Source organism: Telopea speciosissima, chromosome 3 (assembly GCF_018873765.1).
Source record: "Telopea speciosissima isolate NSW1024214 ecotype Mountain lineage chromosome 3, Tspe_v1, whole genome shotgun sequence".
Classification (NCBI taxonomy): domain Eukaryota; kingdom Viridiplantae; phylum Streptophyta; class Magnoliopsida; order Proteales; family Proteaceae; genus Telopea; species Telopea speciosissima.
This window is the reverse complement of record NC_057918.1, coordinates 27,828,460-27,849,931: the sequence shown is the minus strand read 5'-3', so window position 1 is coordinate 27,849,931 and position 21,472 is coordinate 27,828,460. Positions and strand designations below refer to the sequence as shown.

Sequence of the window (21,472 nt, the reverse complement as noted above, 5' to 3'; positions counted from 1 at the left end):
ACATTGCTATGAAACATTTTTTGCATGGGTACACACTTTAATATGCCTTTAAAATGAATAATTTCAGTACTTCACTCTTCACCATAGTATGTGGATGATTTCATGTGAAATATTGATCATAAGTAACTTGAAATACACCCCGAGGTTCTAAAACAAAATGTATTCCATAAAATGTTAAATTTCCATGCCTGATGTTTATAAGCATACAGAACTAAGGTAACATATGACAGTCAGTTTTAGGCTTATATAATTATTCATTGGGAATGGTCTCTTAGAGGAAGCGGTGCAGGCTAGGGGTGCAAGTTTGGTCCTGACGGCTCGAGCCCACCCTAACTCATCCTGAGCCTGAACAAGGCTTCGGTTGAGATATCTTGGCCTTGAGGGCAAGTCAGTGTTGAAAATTTCTGACCCTGAGTCAAGGCAGGGCCGAGACAGGGTTGAGGCCTCGAGCAAAGTCCTGCCCAATCCAACTCGACCCTACCTTCTTCTTCATGTTCTTTCCTCTATCTTCTTTCTTATTTTCCCTCTTCTTCTTTTTCTTCTTCCTCCCAACCTGACCAGCTCACAACTGGGAGCATCCAAGCATACACCCTGATTCCCTGAGCGCCTTCAGCTGTTGGATGCATGTTGGAGAGGATCTCTTTCTATATCAATGCTCTCTATTTCTATCTCATCTCTGTTTTTCTAATGCGATTGTCTAAATGACACCTCAATAGGTGTATTTAGATCTAAACACTTCTTTTTAATTGTCCCTTGTCTATTATATTAGCTACCAATTAACCATAACAAACCCAATAATCGGATAATCATTGATAATTTGTTTTTGTACTCAGTTCCTTAATTATCATTTCTACTATAATCCTAGTCATAGTCAGGCAATTAAAAATACCTAAGTTCGCTACAAGCTAGTGTCAGATGATCCACGATGCCCTAAACCAAACGGCATTGTTTTATTAATGAACAGATAAAACGAAACGATGGATCATAATCTTACATAATTAATTAATTTTCTAACAGATGCGACCATGAGGGTTTGGTGACTCTTGTTGGTCCCTGCAGGTACATGATGCATGTGTGTGTGTGTGTGTCTCACTTTGAATTCATTTCTTAAGGCCCACGCATGCATGGTTCCAATAGTTGGAATCTGACAGGTCGAATCAACCGATTCAACATGATCGATCTGGTCATTTTCATTTTCGGCCGATTCCTATTGATTCTGCTTTGTTTCTAGCCGATTTCAGTCGATTTGAATCAAAATCGGCATCAATCTATTAGATCCCGATTCCGCTTTTCAAAACCTTGAACCCACAGCTCTTATCAACTCTAAATCAAGCCAAAGTTATTAAAGTTGAAAGGGCCGAGTTTTCCTCCACTTATGGTAAATGAGATTTCATTTACTCCAGGTGGGAGAAGGTGGGAGAAGGTATCGGGAGGGTATTTTGATCATGCTAAAACCCTATAGGGGTTTGTGAACCCTAGGATAGTCAGTGAACCGTCCTCTTTGGGTGAAGAAAAACTTTCTTCAACTTTAAATATCTTATTCTGATCTTAATTCGATTCGATCCAATCAATTATCTGAATCCTATAAATGGAGCAAATAAGGAGTGTGAATCGACGGTTTGGAACAAATCAGGATCAGCCTTTGCCAGATCAAAATAGGCCATCTTGACCAATTGGATTCTTTCTTCTTCTTCTTCTTCTTCTTCTTTTTTTTTTTCAATGAACCATACTAGGGATGAAACAGGGCCGGGTTGGGCTGGGTTTTTTAAAACCCTAGCCCAACCCTAAGTCCTCTTAAATCAACTTAAGTCCCACCCGTCTTTAAGTTGGGCTTAGCTCAGACCAATCCAACCCTGATTGACCCTGATTTTTTGTCACTAACTTTGTCCTACACATTAAACAAATGAGATACATGTGATTGGATATTGGTTTGTTCCATACTCAATTGACTATTAGACTATTCTTTGGGTTAAAAAATGTTGTCTAATCTTAAAATTGTGAATATTTTCATTAAATAGATAATTAGTCTTTTTTTTGGATAAACCAATAGATAATTAGATATTAAACAAAAATTGCAAAATGTAAACAGTAAATTATAAAACATAACTTAACACAGGGTCGGGCCGGACTGGTCTTAATCCGAGGCCTCAACCTTGACCCAAGGCTTAAAAATCTCAACCCTAACCTGCACTGAGGTTGAAAAATCCAGCCTAAGCCCTGTTTGGAAAACAAAAAAAAAAAAAAAAAAAGAAAGAGAAGAAGAAAAGAAAAAGGCTATCAGGCTGCATGGTGCCTAATCTCACCCAATAGATGCCCATGCAATACTCCAGATCCATTGCGAGGCAGGACGCTAGCACGCCGGCGAGTCCTTACCCCCCGAGCAAGACGTTGGTAGGGTAAGGTGGACATTATGCACAACACCATGTTTGGCCAGCACGATCTTGCCGGGCAGCTCGGCAGTAGAGGATCCAAATTGCACATACTCTCATTGGCCCGAAGTGAAACAGGGCCACGCAGCCTGGAAGCGATCTGCGGATCCCCTCCCATCCAGTTATTCTACAAAATGCCATATGATGGATAATATATTTGGGAAGTATTCGACGACGAATACCTCTGGAGGTGGACGAAGGAAGAGGACAGGCCAAGATGTCAATGTCAAGGATATGTCAAGATTCGAAGAGCGACGTCGTCGGAGAAGCAATTAATATTTCGGGCAAAATACGTGATAACATAAATCTCAAACCGCTCTCCTCGATCGATCTGGGTCAATGCAGACCCACCGGTGCCAAACAATCTCATCCCTCGCACAGCTATCAACCATGCCTGATGAACTAAAATTTGATCCCAAGATTTTATTTTTAATTTTTTTGGAAAGATTTGTAATTAAAATGAGTAAGAGAGGGATCTTGTTGCAGCGAAGATATAGTAATAAACAGAAAAAGAAACAACATCAAACAGAAACAAAAAAATGAAGAAGGAAGAAGATGATATAATCTAGAGAGAGGTTGAGATTGAGATCAGGTGGAGAAGGAATAAAGGCCGAGAACAGGAACCGTTAAATAAGACTCCATGAAGATCCGTTGTTGAGCAGCTTCGAGAGTGGCACCTCCTTCGAGGAGTTCCTTGACCAAAGTGTAATAAAAGTGTTTGAGTTTCTTCAACAACAGCGAGTACTTGAGCTTCAACCATCGAAGCCGGATTCGCTTCACAAGTCTCACTATGAACAACCCTCTGTGGTGGCGCTTCTTTCCTCCCAATCTCACCGTCGGTAGCTTCCGTCTCCTTCTAATTAAAACCTTCCTCTGTGTTACCAACCGGAGCTTGGAGCTCCAGCGGGCGGGAGCTCGATTCCCATGGTTGCTGATGCTTTCCTCCTCGTAATCCATGACAATGAATTAAGAGAGAGATTATTAAGTCAGTGATGAATTTAACGGTTTCAGTGTTTGATGATCGAGGTTGACCAAATTAAAAAACCAGGAGATCCAGATAGGAACTTTGGTTATAAGCTATGAATGCTTTGGGGACTGGTTATAGCAATTTGGGCCCTTTACTTTTTGCCACAATCACACCCAATACTAACAGCCTGCATTGATCACTGATCAAGTTTATTAGGGGCCTTATCAATTAATTAAGGTTTTATAACTCGGAATCCAACTTATTAAGATTGATCTCCATCAATTTTTTATTCAATTATGTCAGAATTAGCCTAATTCAGCCACGCAATTAAAAGATCGAACTATAGATCTTAGATGTTTGCAAGTTTTTGTTTATTTATTTATTTTTTGTTACAAAACAGGATCGAGGAGTAATTAAGGGGGTAAATGAAGTGCCACAGTGCAGAGTGGGCCCCATATGTTACGATACTATCCCCTTTGGCTAAGGTTCGTCGCACGATTTTACAATGTATTATAACATGTGAATGTTGGCTGCCACTTATATGGACTCCTAAGTAGGAATTAACTATCCGCATGGGGAGCATACACTGATCGAGGACAAATCTGAACCCTCCATGGGGTGTGCGACTCATTACCAAGTCGAGAGCAAATCAGGACTCGACACTCCTATGCATGATCCAATGATTAATTTATGCGTTTATCTCTTCCTTTTGAATTTTTTCTTTTCTTGATTTCCAAACATAATCTTATTGAAACAAATGGCTGATCATGTACAGACAACCATTATTTTCAAAGTGCCAAGGAAGATTTTTGGTTTTTTTTTAGGGATAAAAAAGTGCCAAGGAAGTTCACGGACAAGTGATCCGGCTTTCGGGCTCAGCCTTCTTTATTTATTTATCAATTAGTAATATATTTTTTAAATTTTTAGCTGGAGAGGGAGGAGTCATGGGACTCATGAGTTCGTAATTGATGACATCATTCTATCTCTCTCTATTTTTATTTTAAAATAAAAATTATCGAAACTCTTGAGTTGAATCTTAAAAGATGGTTCTGTACTTTAGTGACTATCAAAGGGAGTTAGTCTAAAATAAATAAATAAATAACAAGAGAGATTCGAATATCAAATAGACATCTCACATATGAAATGTTAGAGTTGGTTATTCCCTTTATCTTTTTCTTGCCACACAATGTTTATAAGCCTACATGAAGGTGTTTCTTAAATAAAATTTTCCATCCTTGTGACTAGAAAACATAAAATAAATTGTGGTTAATATTGAATTGGAATTGATTGAAATCAATCTAAATCATTGGAAAATGGAATCTGAAAGGACAATATATATATATATATATATATATATATATTTTTGAGACAGCTTTCTTTCATTCATAACGAATAAAGTATTCCCTCACATAGGCATTAACGGGGAACAATAAGAGGGAGAAACAAGAACAACAACTATTTCCAACATAAACTTATCTGATTTAAACCTCTTATGATCGAAAATGAGGACCAAGTTATCTTAAGCAAGTTCTTTTATGTTTTAATCATGAAAATGTTCAAAATTAAAGTTAAAAAAGAAAAAAAAAAAAAAAAAAAAAAAGTTAAGTCATGCAACTTAATTACTGTGTAGGGTACACCACTAAGGCACATCTTCATGCAACCCAATTACTGTGTAGGGAATTATATACCACACAGGCACATCTTCATACAACCCAATTACTATGTAGGGAATTATATACCACACAGGCACATCTTCATGCAACCCAATTACTATGTAGGGAATTATACATGTTACGTGCGAGAGAGAGAGAGAGAGAGAGAGAGAGAGAGAGAGAGAGAGACAGAAAATAGGGGAAGAGAGAAAATAGGGCTTTACAAACGAAGCCCAAAGTGTGGCTTGGATGAATAAGTCTACCTCATTTCATAAGAGATAATTTGGGAATCTCAATGATTCTCTTCTCCACCTTCTTATTATAATAGATTAGATATGAACATGATAACTATTTAAGTGCTGACCATGACTATAACTAATTTTTTTTTTTTTTTCAATAAAGGATAATTTTACTGATAAAGCGGGGTGTACAAGCAGTAGAAACATGAGGAGAAGGTTCATGAATCCACTGAGTGGATAACAGCCAATCCATCACGTACACAACACGATGATACCACTTTTATTAACCATATATTACTAGAAAACCACGTACCCCACCACCGCACATAATTTCTCATGCAGCATGGCTCTCATACAATAGCTTAAATACCATTAATGCATACATTTATGCATTACAACACATCATTAAAGTATTACAACACCTACACATTAACTAAAACGCAGGTAACATTAATACACCACTATGGCACATCTTCCTCAGTCGTAGATGTACACTTACATGAGAGTTCTACCAAAAAAAAAAACATGAGACCGATAGCATAGGCTTTGTTTGGTATGCATTATTGGAATGCATTCTAGGTCGATTTTGCATTCTTGAACGATAAAGAAACATCTGTTTTTATCGCCCAAGGATGCGAACAAACACTGCCATAGTCTTAAAATTTGGATTGGAATCAACTAAATCTGATGAGTCAACTCTGAAATGATTGTGGTCGATTCTTATTAAACTTGATTTGATGCATACTAAGTCGTTCAAGTTATGCTGAGTCAAGATGAATCTTAGGCTAAGGGGGGGACTTTGCTTATATTTCTAGAGAGTTTTAACACAATTGCAGACTATCTAGCCTAAAAAGCCCTATCAATGCAGTGTACGGCAGTATAACCAAATTCCACTTGTACTTCTGCGATCTCAAGCCATCCGCTTGCTAATCAATTGATTCTTTTACTTTCATGCTCAGTCCTTGGCCTGACCTTGGTGGTGGGCAACAGTCCCTAAGTCTACCCCCATCACAGCCTGCAGTATAACGATGCTTGATGCAATTGTGCTTCTGTTGTTCATGGACCAACGAAGATACAAGGCTAGGGTGCCAATAGTGGCCCGGCCCATACTTTTAGTGGGCCCTATGTCTTAAACTCTGAATATTAGGCCTGAAGTTTGAGCCCGATCAAGCATGGGCCTGACATTAAGACCTAAGCCGTAACAACTTGTCAGGGAAGGAGAGAATTAGAGAAACTCCGGCAGTGTATATTATTGTCCGTTATGTTTTTCTATTTTGAGGGAAAGAGTTTTCTGTCCAGCAGTGTGGTTAGCGCCAATGAGAGCATGTGAGAAAGCATCACCAGGGGTGGAATTTCTAACTTTCAAGAGGCGGGATGGTCATTTCGTGTCATTGGTGTCTAGGCGTTGGGATTTTTTTTTTTTTTTTTGAAAAACAACGCTGACTGGTTGCGTGGTTCTTGCGCTCACATATAGGAGCACGTGAAATTACCGCTCAACCCTTATTCAAATAAAAAATCTCATCTGTATTGCTGCTCCTGTGCATGCTTTCATTGCCACTAAGGATGTCAATAGATCTTCGAAAATCTGTATTAGATCCGCGTTCATATCCGTTTAGAAGAATTTGAATCCGTCCGAAACTAATCGGGTATGAATATGATAATCTCCCTATCCGACCGATTATTATCCAATTCGTTTAGCAATCTGACGGTAATAAAATATTTGAAATATATCTCTGTGTCCGTCTATCCTTTTAAGTTAGTTTATTGGATTTTGTTATCTTATTTTTATAATTTTATAAGTTAATAAGTTAAGATAATGTGATTCTTTTTATAGATTTTCTCTTGGTTTGTATATATTGTTTTATGCAATGTTACATGGAATCACATATCTATTAAAAAAAAAATACAAGATACAATTTTAAGTAAAAAAGGTAAGAAAATCAAAGACTAAGAAGAGTAGAAGAAAGGGTAGTTGCTCAACTTTCAAGTCTCAACCTTAACCCTCAATAGTCAAAAATTCGTATTTGACCTGTGTTCATATCCATTTAGGAGAATCCGTATTCAAAAATTCATTATCCGAAAACTATCCGAATCTGTCCAAATATAATCGGATACAAATATGATAATGCCACTATCCGACCAAATTTAATCAATTTACATCACTTTAATTGTCGCCCCAATTGATTTGGTGCAGAGGCTAAACAACCAAGTAGTGATCTCTTGCATTTTTTAAGTATTTTTTTTTTTTTTCAATTTTTATGGAATTTGCGTTTTTAAAGTTAGTGTGGACTGTTGAAGGGTGTAGAGTACTCTTTAAAACTTTTTTCGCTTTGCGTGGTGAGTGAGAAGCGGGGGAAAAATTTTGGTTTTTCCATCTCTCTCCCAGATTCTCTCTGTGTGGTGCTGCAAACATGGCGTCTCTGGACACCGATATTAACATGGTTCCCGTCGGCGAGGGTTCGAGCGGCGCCGGTCCTTCATCTTCAACGAAGAAACCTAAGCGATTCGAGATTAAAAAGTGGAATGCCGTAGTCCTTTGGGCTTGGGGTACGAAGTTATTGTTGAATCTCACCCTAACCGTAATTTCTATGTTTTTATGAATATCATTATATGCGCTTTAATCCTTACTTTTTCCCCTTTTTTAATGATGTTTTGCTATTTTATACGTCTTCTCCTGGGGGATTAGGGTTTTTGGTTCTTGTTGTTTTGCTTTGAATCTGGTTTTATTATGTGTATTTGTGGTTGCAGATATTGTGGTGGATAATTGTGCAATTTGCAGGAATCATATCATGGATCTTTGTGAGTAATTTCGTTTTCATATGTTCTTCATCTTTTCCTTTGATACTTTGTCTTTAGTTATTCATGTGCGTTTCTTGTTTCATTTTTTTTTTTTTTTGGGCCTTTCTTTATTTTTTTCAAAAATAATTTGCACTTTGAGTGATTATATTTGTGTTTTATTTCTTGGTTTGATCAGGTATAGAGTGTCAAGCTAATCAAGCTAGCGCGACCAGTGAGGAGTGCACAGTAGCTTGGGGAATGCATATTTTTAAAGCCTACAAGTGCCTTCCCTTCATTCTTTGATCCCCTCACCCCCCTTGCCATCTAACCATTGGTGGGAATATTGTCTACTTGTTGATTCCCGTTTTTACTACTATCATGTGCTTGTAATCACTATATTTTGGGATATTTTTTTCTCCAAGCATATGTGTTCCTCTTCCCTTAGGTATCTATCTGGCTTTCCTTGTATGTTTTTGTTCCCAATGCGAATGCTTCGGGGGGTTGGGGGGCATTATGTCCTTCCCAAGATTTATTGTCTCCATCAGTCTGTTCTAGGTCCCCTGAATATTCTGTTCAGCATTTAGTTGAGCAGATGAGCCTGGATTCTGTAGAAGGTCTCTGGTATAATCCTTTTGAATACCTAATTATCCTAAGTAAATTTTTTTTTTTGTGGGGGGGGAGGGAGGGAGCAATGTAGTTCTAGATCGGTAGGAAATCAACTAGAAGCCAGACAACCAGGATCTAACTTGAACATGTAGTTTGTTTTGGTTAAAATAGGTGAAAATTGTGAAATTAGGGTTAGGGTTTGATGGGACTTAGGGTTGGATGGTAGGGTTAGGTCAAGTTGATGTAGGGGAGTGTCTATCAGTGACTTAAGTTTTAACAAGTCTAGACCTTTTAATTAGAATCAACAGCAAGGTTAGGGTTAGGGTTTCGGATTTTTTAAAAGAGAATAAGGGTGGAATCTAGGGTTTAGGATGGGAAATTAGGGCGCCTGGGTTTGGGTCAAGTTCTCCTTAGGGTGAGAGGGAAATTCAATCCAAATATGGTGGTATTTTGATGGCTGGTTTGGTCTGGGCAGAATTTGGATGATGGGAATCATGTTCAAAGATGGAGGGGATGTTAGGGTTTGGTGGTTTAGAGGATTAGAAGAGGAAAGGTTAGGATTAGGACGAATCAAACTCATTGTTATTGCAGAATTCCCTTGGCAACAACTTGTTTGATTGAGAAACTTGAATATAAATTGAATCTTTAATTAGATATTGAAGGAAATATTCAAAAAACTTGAAGGAGAGCTTCAAAAGAACCACACGGGCTTCACACTGCAAGGTATCAATCGGCATAAACTCCAATTCCTTCAAACAATCTACCCAGGCTTCACACCGCAAGGTGTCGATTGGATCAAACACCAATCCCACCAGCCTTGATCAAACACAAGACAAAAATCTTCAATGGAGTAGAAGAGCAGCAAAAAGCTATTCATTAATATCAAAATTCGTGTTTAATACTTTCCCCCATTACAACCTTATATAAAAGACTCAAAAATAGACTCCTACACTAAAAAGGAAAGGCCTAACCCAATCCTTAACTTATTAGGTAACTTAAACTGACTAGAAAACTGAAATTGACTCAAATAGAGTCCTAATCCAGCCCCACTAAACACTTAAAAGAAAACTTGTAAAATAACATAAATTGAACCATTGATTGAACCGGTTCAATTTATGAACAAAAACACCAAAATAAAACTAAGTATGGAACTAAAACAACTAATCTCGTATGCAACCTAATTACCCCTATTTTAGGCCCATAAAAGTGGTCTATTACATAGAAAACCCACGGGATCAAGGGCCCAACATGTATATAACCCAACCCTAAACTTATTCCTAATCAAAGAAGCCCAGGTTGGTGATAAATTTGCATAAGGGGGTTGTGTGTGTCAATCCATAGTGTCTTGGACCATTTTTGTTGGATCCTTTGGTTGTTGTTACAATCGTTGAAACATGTGGATAAAGCTATGGAGCAGTTTGAAGGTTGCTCAAATGGCTACAACCATGCAATTTCCCTAATTATAATCCCTTTCAATATTTAATTCCACCAAGTATCTCAGGGGTTGGTTGTGTTTGTGTGTGTGGCAAATCAATATTGCCTAGGCCATTTTTGTTGGATCCATTGGTTGTTGATACAATTGTCTAAACATGTGGATAAAGCCGTGGCGCAGTTCGATGGTTGCTCAAATGGCTACGACCATGCATTTTCCAATAAGGGATAATTGGGGTGTCACATTTGACCACAAACATCACAGCATGAGATTACTCACAAAATTAGCTTATTGTGTTCTTAATATAAGGACAGGATTGTAACTTTACTCCTTCCTTTTGATTTGTTGCCTTAGAAGCTCTGGTGATCTCTCTTCTCTCTGCCTCTGTTTAATCTCTCGTCCTCTCCCTTCGGTGATCTTTACAACTCCGTTCGGGGAATGTCTGCAACTCCTCCTTTGGTGATCTCTCTTCCTCACTGCTTTGGAGCTCTACCTCTCCACATTGACGATCTTGCGACTCTGTCTCTGCTGATCTCATTTCATCATGTTCTTACTGGTTCAATTTTTTTTTCCAGATTGAGATTTCGTGTTACTTGAGGTTTAGGTTTCATGATGTTTTCTGGCAAAGCTGATGGTGAAGTAGGGGACTTTTTTCAAGCTTTTCTGATGAATTGTCTTTATGAAAAAGGTAAAAGATATAAAATTTAGACGATAATTTGCCTTGGCATTAGGATTTTATTGAATGACTTCTAGGTGACCTCTCTATGAGGATATTCTTTCAAGGTAGAAATGAAGGATATGGAATTTACAGCCAGTAGTTATTTGTTAAGCTTTCTTATATTTGCATTTTGTGACACATTATTCTCAAAAAATAATGTGATGGTATTGCAGTTAGCTTTTTTTTTTTTCAGATAAAAATTTGTTGCTGGAGATAACATACCTCTAATTGAGATGTGACAAATGTTTTGCCACAAGAGACCTCAACCTGCGTTTCATCTTCTTGAGCATGGTTGTATCTCTGGAAGCATTCATGACTGGGCATGGGTGTCAATGCTATTAAACTGTCTAGGCTGTTCTGGGCAGTGGTCTGGGATGGTAACTATTTGCATGGCCATCAATGTCGCTAGAATACATAGGAAATATTCTAGACTATGCTAGATCAGGTCCTTCAAACAACAGGATGTTTAGATGAAACTTGCTAATGTAGTCCTAGATAGGTAGGAGACCTACTTGGAGCCAAACAACAGGATCAAATAACAAAAAGGGCTGCTGGTTCGAATGGACAGCACTAGGATTTAGGTCAATTCCAAGGGTTAGGGTAGGATAATGGGAATATAGTTTATACGATTAAACTAGGCAGGTTTTGGGGAGTTTAGAAAGCTAGATTTGGTTAGGTTTAGATAAGAATTCAAAATTCCAGAAATTAGGGTTAGGGTTTCAGGTTTTGGGTTTTAGAAATTAGGTCAAATTTAGGGTTTTGAAAGACAAATAGGGGCAGCAGCTTGGGTCGAGTGTAGGGGGTGTTAAGGAGAGGTTGTGGTTTGAATTTGAAGTAATTCTAATGGTTAAATATGGCTGGGCAGCAAGATCTAGGGTTTAATGGAGTTAGGGTTTATGGGATTCAAACCAAAAATAAAGGGGATCGATTGGGGGAAAGGATTAGAGGGTTAGAAGAAGAAATTGGGTATCAAACTTACTGGAGATTCCACTGGCAGCAGCTTGAACAGATGTGAAGGATAGAACCACCTTCGAATTAAAGAAGATCCTCCCAACCGTCACGGTGTAAGGAGTCAATCGGATTCCACCAGTCCCTTTCCACCTTGATAGAACCACAAGGATGCACTCACAAGGAGCAACACTCAACAGAGTAGGGCGGCAACAATGGCAGCAGACAAAAACTTTTCATTAATCAAATTCGTATGCAATGCTGGCCTCCCTTACAAACTTATATAGAAGACTCAAAAATAGACTTAGACACTAAAAAGGAAAGGCCTAACCCTATCCCTAACCTATTAGGTAATTTAAACTAACTAGGAAACTGAAATACTAAAGAAAATAGACTCAAAACATGGCTGGACTTATAGTCCTAATCCAGCCCAACTTACATTACATGACTACTTAAGTTGTCACATGACCACTTAACCAAGTCACATGATCACTCAAATTGAACCAATTTGATGCAACCAATTTGAACCGGTTCAATTAAAAACATAAAAATAAACTAAGTATTGTGCTAATCTCGTATGCAACCTATATAGCCTTAGTTTAGGCTCATTAAAGTGGCCTATTGCATAGATAACCCTTGGGATCAAAGACCCAATATATATATGTCCCAACCCTAGACTTATTCCTAATAAAAGAAGCCCAGTTTGGTGATAATTCTGGATCACTTGCATTATGGCTTTTTTGGTTTCATCTCATGGGTTGGAGTTAGATTTAATGGAAGCTTTGGCAACAAGGTTAAGGTTTTATAGAAGTATAGATTTTAATTGTTCAGAATCTAGGGTTTAGAATTTGGATGAAGAGAATAAGGGGGCTTGAGATAAGTAGAACATAATCGTCAAGGAGTAGGCGGCCCAAGTCGTTGGAGGGGATCCAGATACTAGGTGGCACCAACAAGGTGTCCAAGGGCACCTGTCTAGGCGACCAAGGCGCTTGGACGCCTTGACAACTATAGTAAAATATATGTTATCTGTTGTTTCTCTTTACAGATGCAAATAAGGAAGTGGGGGTTATTGAGAAATCGAATCATCTTAGCATGAATATAATTATAAGGTTGCAAAGCAATAGGGCAAGAAAGGTCAATGTGGCTGTTTAGGAGGGCTTGAAATGCATTTGTTTTAGGATCTGAGAATTGTAAAATGTTTCTTAATCTAGTAAATTAGAGAAAATAAGAACTATTTGAATCAGAGAATTGAAGAGTGTTTCTTAATCCAGTAAATTAAAAGGAATAAAGAACCAAGGCAGAAAGGTAGGTTCCTAAATTAAATAATGAAGACAAATTGGGAAACAAATAGAGTTGTGGAATAAAATACCATGAGAGCAGATCTCTGCACAACTAATTTTTCAGAATTCCTACCTCAGGATCCCAGATCGGAATTTGAGCTGCAGATTAAACTAATTGGGTGATTTAGAAACGTTTCTTAGGCCTTTAGCTTCTCATGCTTAGACACTTCATCACTTCATCAGATCATAATAGCAGTAGCCAATCTGAATTCTATGCCATCTGAATAAATTTTATGATCATTCATGTTTCAGAGAAGATAATCCACGGTAATGAGATATAAACACTTTGTGATGCTTTTAGTGGAAGATAGGAACATTTAAGATGTCCTTAGACATCTGCTGTAGTGATATCTTTTGCACCACCAATAATGTAAATGATTTTCTCCCCCCCCCCTAAGTGAAGGTATGAAATAATGTTAAATATTTTATGTTTCTCAACTTGGGGAAGAGTACACAATTTATACAGATAATGACAAGTGATGCCATAGTTTTCATTATGGTGCAACCGATGGAAGAAATCATTAACTGCCATGGTTTTGAGGAACCATGAACCCTAATTTCAAGTAATGAAATTTTAGAATCTGTAAATTCTAATTGAATATATTTGCCATTTCTAAAGGTGGGACAAATCTTGACAAAGTCTGGTGAATTGACCAATTTAATGCCAAACTTTGTTCTGTTACTTCCTCCTCTGATTTGTTGCTATTAAATAGTTAAAAGTTACATAGATGGTCAATGAAACTTACATTGAGTACATCCAATGATTGTCTGCATCGTATTAGACAGCTTAGAGCAAACTTGAAGCAATGGGTTCTTCCTATGAGCAAATAATGCTTCTATTTCAACAGAACTCATTAGGAATTGAGAGTCAGGGTGAAAGTTTTTATGAATAATGATGAGAACAAAGATACAAAGAGCTGCTGCCTCTGATGCAGATTTATCACCAAACTGGGCTTCTTTTATTAGGAATAAGTCTAGGGTTGGATTACATACATGTTGGGCCTTTGATCCCATGGGTTTCTAATGTAATAGGCCACTTTTATGGGCCTAAAATATGGGTAAATGAGTTGCATACGGTATTAGCTCCCATACTTAGTTTTATTTCCATACTTAGTTTTTTATTTGCTGTTTTAAATTGAACCGGTTTCACCAATAGTTCAATTTAAGAGATTTTATTAGTTTTTCTTTTAGTTGTTTAGTTGGGCTGGATTAGGACTCTATTTTGGGTCTATTTCAGTTTCCTAGTCTGTTTAAGTTAGCTAATAGGTTAAGGATTGGATTAGGCCTTTCCTTTTTAGTGTTTAAGTCTATTTTTGAGTCTTCTATATAAGTTTGTAAGGGAGGCCAGCATTGGATACGAATTTTGATTAATAAAAACTCAGCTTTATGCTTGCTGCCTTTGTTGCTGTTGTTGCTCCTTGAGAGTGTTGCATCCTTGTGGGTTTATCAAGGTGGAAAGGATAGGTGAACTCCTACGACTCCTTGCATCATGAAGATCGAGAGGTTTTCTCACAATTCCTCGAGCTACTGTTGTTGGGGATCTCTTCAAACCAGTAAGCTATTTTAATTTCAGTTTATTCCCTTCTACTTCTCATCCTCTAACCTAAACCTACCTTCCCCATTGATCCAATTCAGATCATCAAACCAGCATCCTTATTCCCCCCATCAATCATCATTAAACTTCATCCACAGCCTTCATACTTTACTCGACAACAACCCTAATTTCAATTCTCCATTGCAGCCTTATAATCCCTTAAACCCTAATTAAGCCCTACAGCCCTAATTTCAACCTAGACCTAACCACCCATCAAAATCTGATCTTTTTATTTTCATTTCACTCCCCATACTGCCATTAACACTCGACCAGCTCACTTTCCCCAGATTCCATCTCTAAACCCTAGATTCTAAAAACACCCAATTTTTACAAGGCCTCTAACCCGAAACCCTAGATTTTCAATTTCATCCAAATCAAACCAAACTTATATTAATAGACTCCTAAAAACCTGCACATGATTACTAAATAAAACCCTAGCTCAAAACCCTAACCCTAACCATAATTCTGCCCTAGTTTATCTATTCTGTCCCATTCGGCCAGCATAGTTAAAAACTCTGATTTACCTGGCTCCTAGTAGGTCTCCTACCTATCTAGGACTACATTAAGTGATATCAGAGCCATGGATAAACATGGCCAACCTATTCCATCTGCCTCCACCGACTCTATGATAAAAGTTCTTGAGATGTTGCAACAGTTACAAGCTGGTCAAAAGTCTATTTATGATAGGCTACAAGTTATTGAGCAAAAACAGGTTACACCTGTTAGAGACAGTAATCTGCCCATAGAAGAGAACAGTTACCAGGTTTAATCCCCAGTCCAACAACCTCATCGTAGAGATAGGGACGACAGGGACAAGTACAGGGATGACAGAGACAGGCATAGAGAAGACAGGTATAGAGAATACAAAGACTATAGGGAACAGCCTAGATCTTCAGAGGCGTTCAAGTTGAGGGACTATGATGGTAGACCAGATTCCCAGGTATTTTGTAATTGGTTAGCTGCTTTAGATGATTATTTTGATTGGTATGATTTGCCTGAGCATAGGAAAATGAGACTAGCACATACTAAGCTAGTGGGACCATCACATAATTGGTGGAGAACCTAGATGGATTACCCTGACTACCATAGTAGAGAACCTGTTACATGGATAGAGATGAAAGAAGATCTGAGTAAGAAATATTTCCCACGAACGTTTAGAGTTCTACAACAAGGTAACTTAAATTCCCATCGACAACATCACCACCAAAAGGCCTTCAAATCTGAAGACAACTTGAAGTCTCCATCAATGAGATTCAGTTTGCAAGTTAAAGAGTGTTGGAAATCTAACTTCACCAGTATTAAAACAGCGGCTGAATACAAATTTTCATTTTCAAAGGAAATTAAGATAGCACAAGTTAAAGATAAAGCTGAAGTGGCAGCGAATTGGGATGAAAAGAAAGAGACTGCCCCTATAGCTTCAAAGATAGAAAGTTAACATGTAGAAGACCCTACTGAAGTGGTCAATGTCGAAGAAACCAAAGTAGAAAAAGCTGAAACAACAGAAGATGAAGAGGTGGTTGAGAACACTCCACAAGAAATTATTGACATTCAAGATGTTGTTTTTGAAGAGGTGGAGCTTGTGTCTCAAGTATTAGATGCGAAAGTTGCTAACACTTAAGACTTTATGGACAAGACATTCACAGTTGCTGCTGATTCAGAAAACGAACACATAAAGTTTGTTATGCCACCATGGTTTTTCGAAGAGAAAGCTCCATGCCTCGAAGATTTTATCTCCAATGTTCTTGCTTCACCGGAATTCTGTTTGGGGATGGTCAAAGTTGCTGATCACATGTTGATTCCCCCTCATCACTACAAAATTCGATGATGAATTTTTTCAAGCTGGGGAGAGTTGATGCAGATTTATCACCAAACTGGGCTTCTTTTATTAGAAATAAGTCTAGGGTTGGGTTACATATATGTTGGGCCTTTGATCCCATGGGTTTCTAATGTAATAGGCCACTTTTATAGGCCTAAAATATGGGTAAATAGGTTGCATACGAAATTAGCTCCCATACTTAGTTTTATTTCCATACTCAGCTTTTTATTTGGTGTTTTAAATTGAACCGGTTTAACCAATGGTTCAATTTAAGTGATTTTATTAGTTTTTCTTTTAGTTGTTTAGTTGGGCTAGCTTAGGACTCTATTTTGAGTCTATTTCAGTTTCCTAATCAATTTAAGTTAGCTAATAGGTTAAGGATTGGGTTAGGCCTTTCCTTTTTAGTGTCTAAGTCTATTTTTGAGTCTTCTATAAAAGTTTGTAAGGGAGGCCAGCATTGGATACGAATTTTGATAAATAAAAACTCAGCTTTATGCTTGCTGCCTTTGTTGCTGTTGTTGCTCCTTGAGAGTGTTGCATCCCTTTGGGTTTATCAAGGTGGAAAGGGTAGGTGGATTCCTGCGACTCCTTGCATCGTGAAGATCGGAAGGTTTTCTCACAATTGCTCGAGCTGCTGTTGTTGGGGATCCCTTCAAACCAGTAAGCTATTTTAATTTCAGTTTATTCCCTTCTACTTCTCATCCTCTAACCTAAACCTACCTTCCCCATCGATCCAATTCAGATCATCAAACCAGCATCTTTATGCCCCCCATCAATCATCATTAAACTTCATCCACAGTCTTCATACTTTACTCGACAACAACCCTAATTTCAATTCTCCATTGCAGTCTTATAATCCCTTAAACCCTAATTAAGCCCTACAGCCCTAACTTCAACCTAGACCTAACCACCCATCAAAATCTGATCTTTTTATTTTCATCTCATTCCCCATACTGCCATTAACACTCGACCAGCTCAGATTCCATCTCTAAACTCTAGATTCTAAAAACACCCAATTTTTACAAGGCCTCTAACCCGAAACCCTAGATTTCCAATTTCATCCAAATCAAACCAAACTTACATTAATAGACTCCTAAAAACCTGCTCATCATTACCAAATAAAACCCGACCTCAAAACCCTAACCCTAATTTTGCCCTAGTTTATCTATTCTGTCCCATTTGACCAGCATAGTTAAAAACTCTGATTTACCTGGCTCCTAGTAAGTCTCCTACCTATCTAGGACTACATTAGCCTCCAGGAGGTTGAGAAAGCAGCTGAAGGGAGAATTAAACAAGGGGATAAAAGGTCCAAAAACACAACCCACTTGATCTGTACTCTTTTATTGCTGTTTGATTGTTAGCATAGTTCTTTACCTGAGTGTTTACTTTGACTACTGTTGTTTGCAGCACTATATTGGCTTGGTCTTTTCCTTGACTTCTTGATTATTTTGGGCAAATTTCTTCAACTCTTTTTAGGATGGAGGAGAGTCATAATAATTAATTGCACTTTGTACCTGTCTGCTATCTATTCCTTTTGTCCCCAATTATACAAGAAACTAGATTGAGCTTTTTTTTTATTTGTACTTGATTTTTGGAAAATTTCTTCAAACATTTTTAGGATGGTGGAGGAGATGGTTGATGACTAATGCACTTTCTACCTATCCTTTTTTATTGTCACTGATTATAAAACAAACTTCATTCTTATGTCCATAGGTGTGTGCAACCATGCGTTTCACTTCCACTGTATCAGCCGATGGCTCAAGACCCGACAAGTGTGTCCCTTAGGTATGTGATGCTCTTTCCCCTACACCATGTCCATGGCTAATTTCGATGTTTCACGTTAATGAATCTATACACCGGATATGGTCTTATGTGTGCAGATAACAGTGAGTGGGAGTTCCAAAAGTATGGCCACTAGAGTTGGAATGGTGCTATGGGACTTAACATCTATAGCAGCAGCTGATTTTGTTGCTTGAAGTGGATAACTCCGATCAACAAATATAGGTCCCTTTTTATGTGATTATTGTAAATCCGAGAACGCCGAGAAGCAAAACTGAGTGCTTGAAGTAAGAGAACCCTGGATTATTGATGTGTTTTACTTTCCTAGTAATTTCTCTAATGTTTTTGAAGAATTCTGGACCTGACCCACGTTTCAGAATGGGTTTGGCAGGATACGTTTTCAGAGTTGTTTAATGGATTCATCATCAGAGTGGGCTGCAATTAGATAATATAATTTATCTTTGTTGAATTCTGAATTCACTGGGCACCCAACCATAGTAATGATACCATCCATCCATATCAATCTTGAGTTATGGGAAATGTTAATCTGCATTCAATGCATCGTGGTACAAGGAACTTGGCTTAGTTCGGGAATTGAGTTCAAGTTTTTGGACAAAGAAGGTGGAGTAACGTCTCAATCAAGCTATATTTATTTAAAGAAATCTTTCTTGCTGTTTAGAATAGTAGGGTGAGTAAATGAAGAGTGGTGGATCAATCCACTAGACTAGAAATCACTGAAACAGGGAAGCTCCTTTAGCCAATACATGGGCTTCACTCACAATTCAAAAACGAGAAACAAAACAAACGAAAATACATACTATCAAAAGGAAAAGGATTTTGTCCAGCCGTGGCAGGAGCTGGAGCATCTAGTCTTGTTAAATGACAGCAAAATCAGGGATGTGATGGTCATTTCACAGGTAGGTCCTATGTTCTTATAAAATTACTACACAATAACCGAATGTCATCAACTAAAAGAGAATGAAAGAGTCAAATGAAGCACTATCAGACTTCCAAACTCCATCAGAATGAATATCAAAATGATCATTAGTTTGATATTCATGTTGATTCCTAATAATATCCTGTGTCTCCTCCCTTCCTCAACTGAGTGATGAAATCCCTGGATGATAAATAAAAGAGAAGGGTTAATATGATTGAAGATGAAGTTATTGGGAGCCTTCCAAATATGCCAAACTAGAGTTACCCATTCCAAAACAACATCCTCAGGGATAGGGAAATGAACAAAAATATTCTAATAATGCTGAAATAGATCAATCTTAGAGGTACCCTCTGTATCATTAGTATTAATTCTAAAGGGAGAAGCCCTCCAGCAAGTAGAAGCAAACTCGCAATGAAACAAGGCATGAACAGTAGTTTCCTCAGCCCAAAAACATAATGGTGGACACAATGGACTGGGAGAGATGAGTCTAAAGAGTAACCATTGGTTGAATTAGAACAACATTTCCTCACACACACAAAAATTAGTTTGAGAAGCAATTTAAAGTATCCAGAGATGTTTCCAAATGGGTTGCCACACAGACCCAGATCCTAGGAAATCAATTGGCTTCGTCAATGAAGCTGCCCATGTGTCAAAAAAAAAGTTCAAAATTGAAGGAAAAAAAATAAATTATCGTCGCCTGAGAGATTCGAACTCTCGCGGGGAAACCCCATGTACTTAGCAGGCACACGCCTTAACCACTCGGCCAAAGCGACGGTTGTGAAGTGTTATGTTCTAAATGTTAATTTCTTCGTTAAATAATCCTTTAAACCCTCCTTGTTTTAAAGCTTAGCAGCAAAACGAGTCAACAATTCAACATGAAGGCAGTGGACCCAGAAGAAATTACAGTAAGGGTGGACATGTGTAGGCATTAGTGGTGGATTTTCTCTTTTTTGATTTTGGGATTCTTATATCTTGACGGGACTTGCAATATCTTCAATCACTACAAGAAATTGGTGCAACGACGGCACTTTGGGTTGAGCTATTGCGGCATTTTCTACAAATGTCGTCATATATGAAGATATACCGACATTTTGTTAAAAATGCCGTGATATATAAAGGTATAACGGCGTTTAGGTATAAACGTCGTCATATATGAATATATAACGACGTTTGTACACAATCGCCGTTAAACAAATTAGTTTTCGTGGCGTTTCCCTAACAAGCGCCACTGTAGCTTACTATTTAATAACGATTTAATATTTTTATTAACGGCGTTTTCAATAAAATGCCGTTGTATGTCACAATACAACGACGTTTATAAATAAACGCCGTATAAAATAATAGGTTTCCAAAAAAAAAACCCCAATTCGTTTTCACTTCCCCGCGCTTAATTTCCATCTCTCTCTCAAAAACCTTTTCGTTTCCCCGCTCTTTCCATCTCTCTCTCAAAGTTCTCTCAAAAGTATTTTCAAACTCCAGAGCAGCGGTGAGTCGATCAGTTCTCTCAAATCTTTTTCCTCTCTCAACCGTCAAACCTCTCTGAAATCTCTTTCAAACAACAGAGAAACGGTGAATCGGCAACTGTTGCTAGTTGAGCTGGTGAATTTGACAGTAACCTGGTGTTTCACCAGGTATGTAATAGATTGGATGCATTCTATTAGTAAAAGATTTTGGAGATTCTCATCAGTCATACCAATTCTCGCAAGTCCCACAAGGTTCGATCCCATTCAACCCTTCTCCTCTACTTTTTTCTTACATGTTTTGATTTCTCATAAAGTATTAGTTCTTGTGTTTGATCTATTGTTAGTATTTCAAGTTTTTTGTCTAATATTCTTTTGTTTAGGGTTTCTGTAGTTGAGTTCTGTTGTTTTAAATTTTTTTTTTTAATCTTAAACTCTCCTTTCTCTCTCGCTCTCTCTGTTTCTGCTTCGATTCATTCTGTGTTTATCTATGGATTTGCTTATTTAGTTTATATATGTATGAACATGTGTTTATACTGGATCATAAAACCATATATGATCATAGTTTATATATGGATTCATTTTAGACCTTGAATCCATAGCCAATGTGTTGACCTTAACTACAAGCCACCGTTTGGTAACATATTATACCTCTTTACAAACCATTGTTTTGGAATAAGAGTCGATAATGTAATATTTTATTTGGGGCGTAGTTTTTTTTTTTACATTTAAAGTTGATATGTTTGATAACATTTTATAATATTAAGATAACTAATA

The 21,472-nt window shown here is 37.7% G+C and overlaps 1 protein-coding gene and 1 non-coding gene across 2 annotated transcripts; one reads left to right on the top strand and one right to left on the bottom strand.

Moving 5' to 3' along the window:
* Window positions 1–7,642: 7,642 nt before the first annotated feature.
* LOC122653778 (RING-box protein 1a-like) lies at window positions 7,643–18,691 on the top strand. The gene is made up of 5 exons (XM_043847715.1): window positions 7,643–7,834; window positions 8,036–8,086; window positions 8,262–8,321; window positions 18,233–18,304; window positions 18,400–18,691. The coding sequence occupies exons 1-5, from the start codon at window positions 7,699–7,701 to the stop codon at window positions 18,435–18,437; spliced, it is 357 nt and encodes a 118-aa protein (XP_043703650.1). The 5' UTR covers window positions 7,643–7,698; the 3' UTR covers window positions 18,438–18,691.
* Window positions 18,692–19,926: 1,235 nt separating this feature from the next.
* TRNAS-GCU lies at window positions 19,927–20,008 on the bottom strand. The gene has a single exon. It is a non-coding gene; the product is annotated as a tRNA-Ser (tRNA).
* Between the last annotated feature and the right edge of the window lie 1,464 nt (window positions 20,009–21,472).

Excerpts from the sequence above, each read along its gene's own strand:
- LOC122653778 (XM_043847715.1), top strand. The coding sequence starts at position 7,699 with ATGGCGTCTCTGGACACCGATATTAACATGGTTCCCGTCGGCGAGGGT. Across the intron at positions 7,835-8,035 it reads CGTAGTCCTTTGGGCTTGGG|ATATTGTGGTGGATAATTGT; the intron begins GTACGAAGTTAT and ends TTGTGGTTGCAG. Across the intron at positions 18,305-18,399 it reads CCGACAAGTGTGTCCCTTAG|ATAACAGTGAGTGGGAGTTC; the intron begins GTATGTGATGCT and ends TTATGTGTGCAG.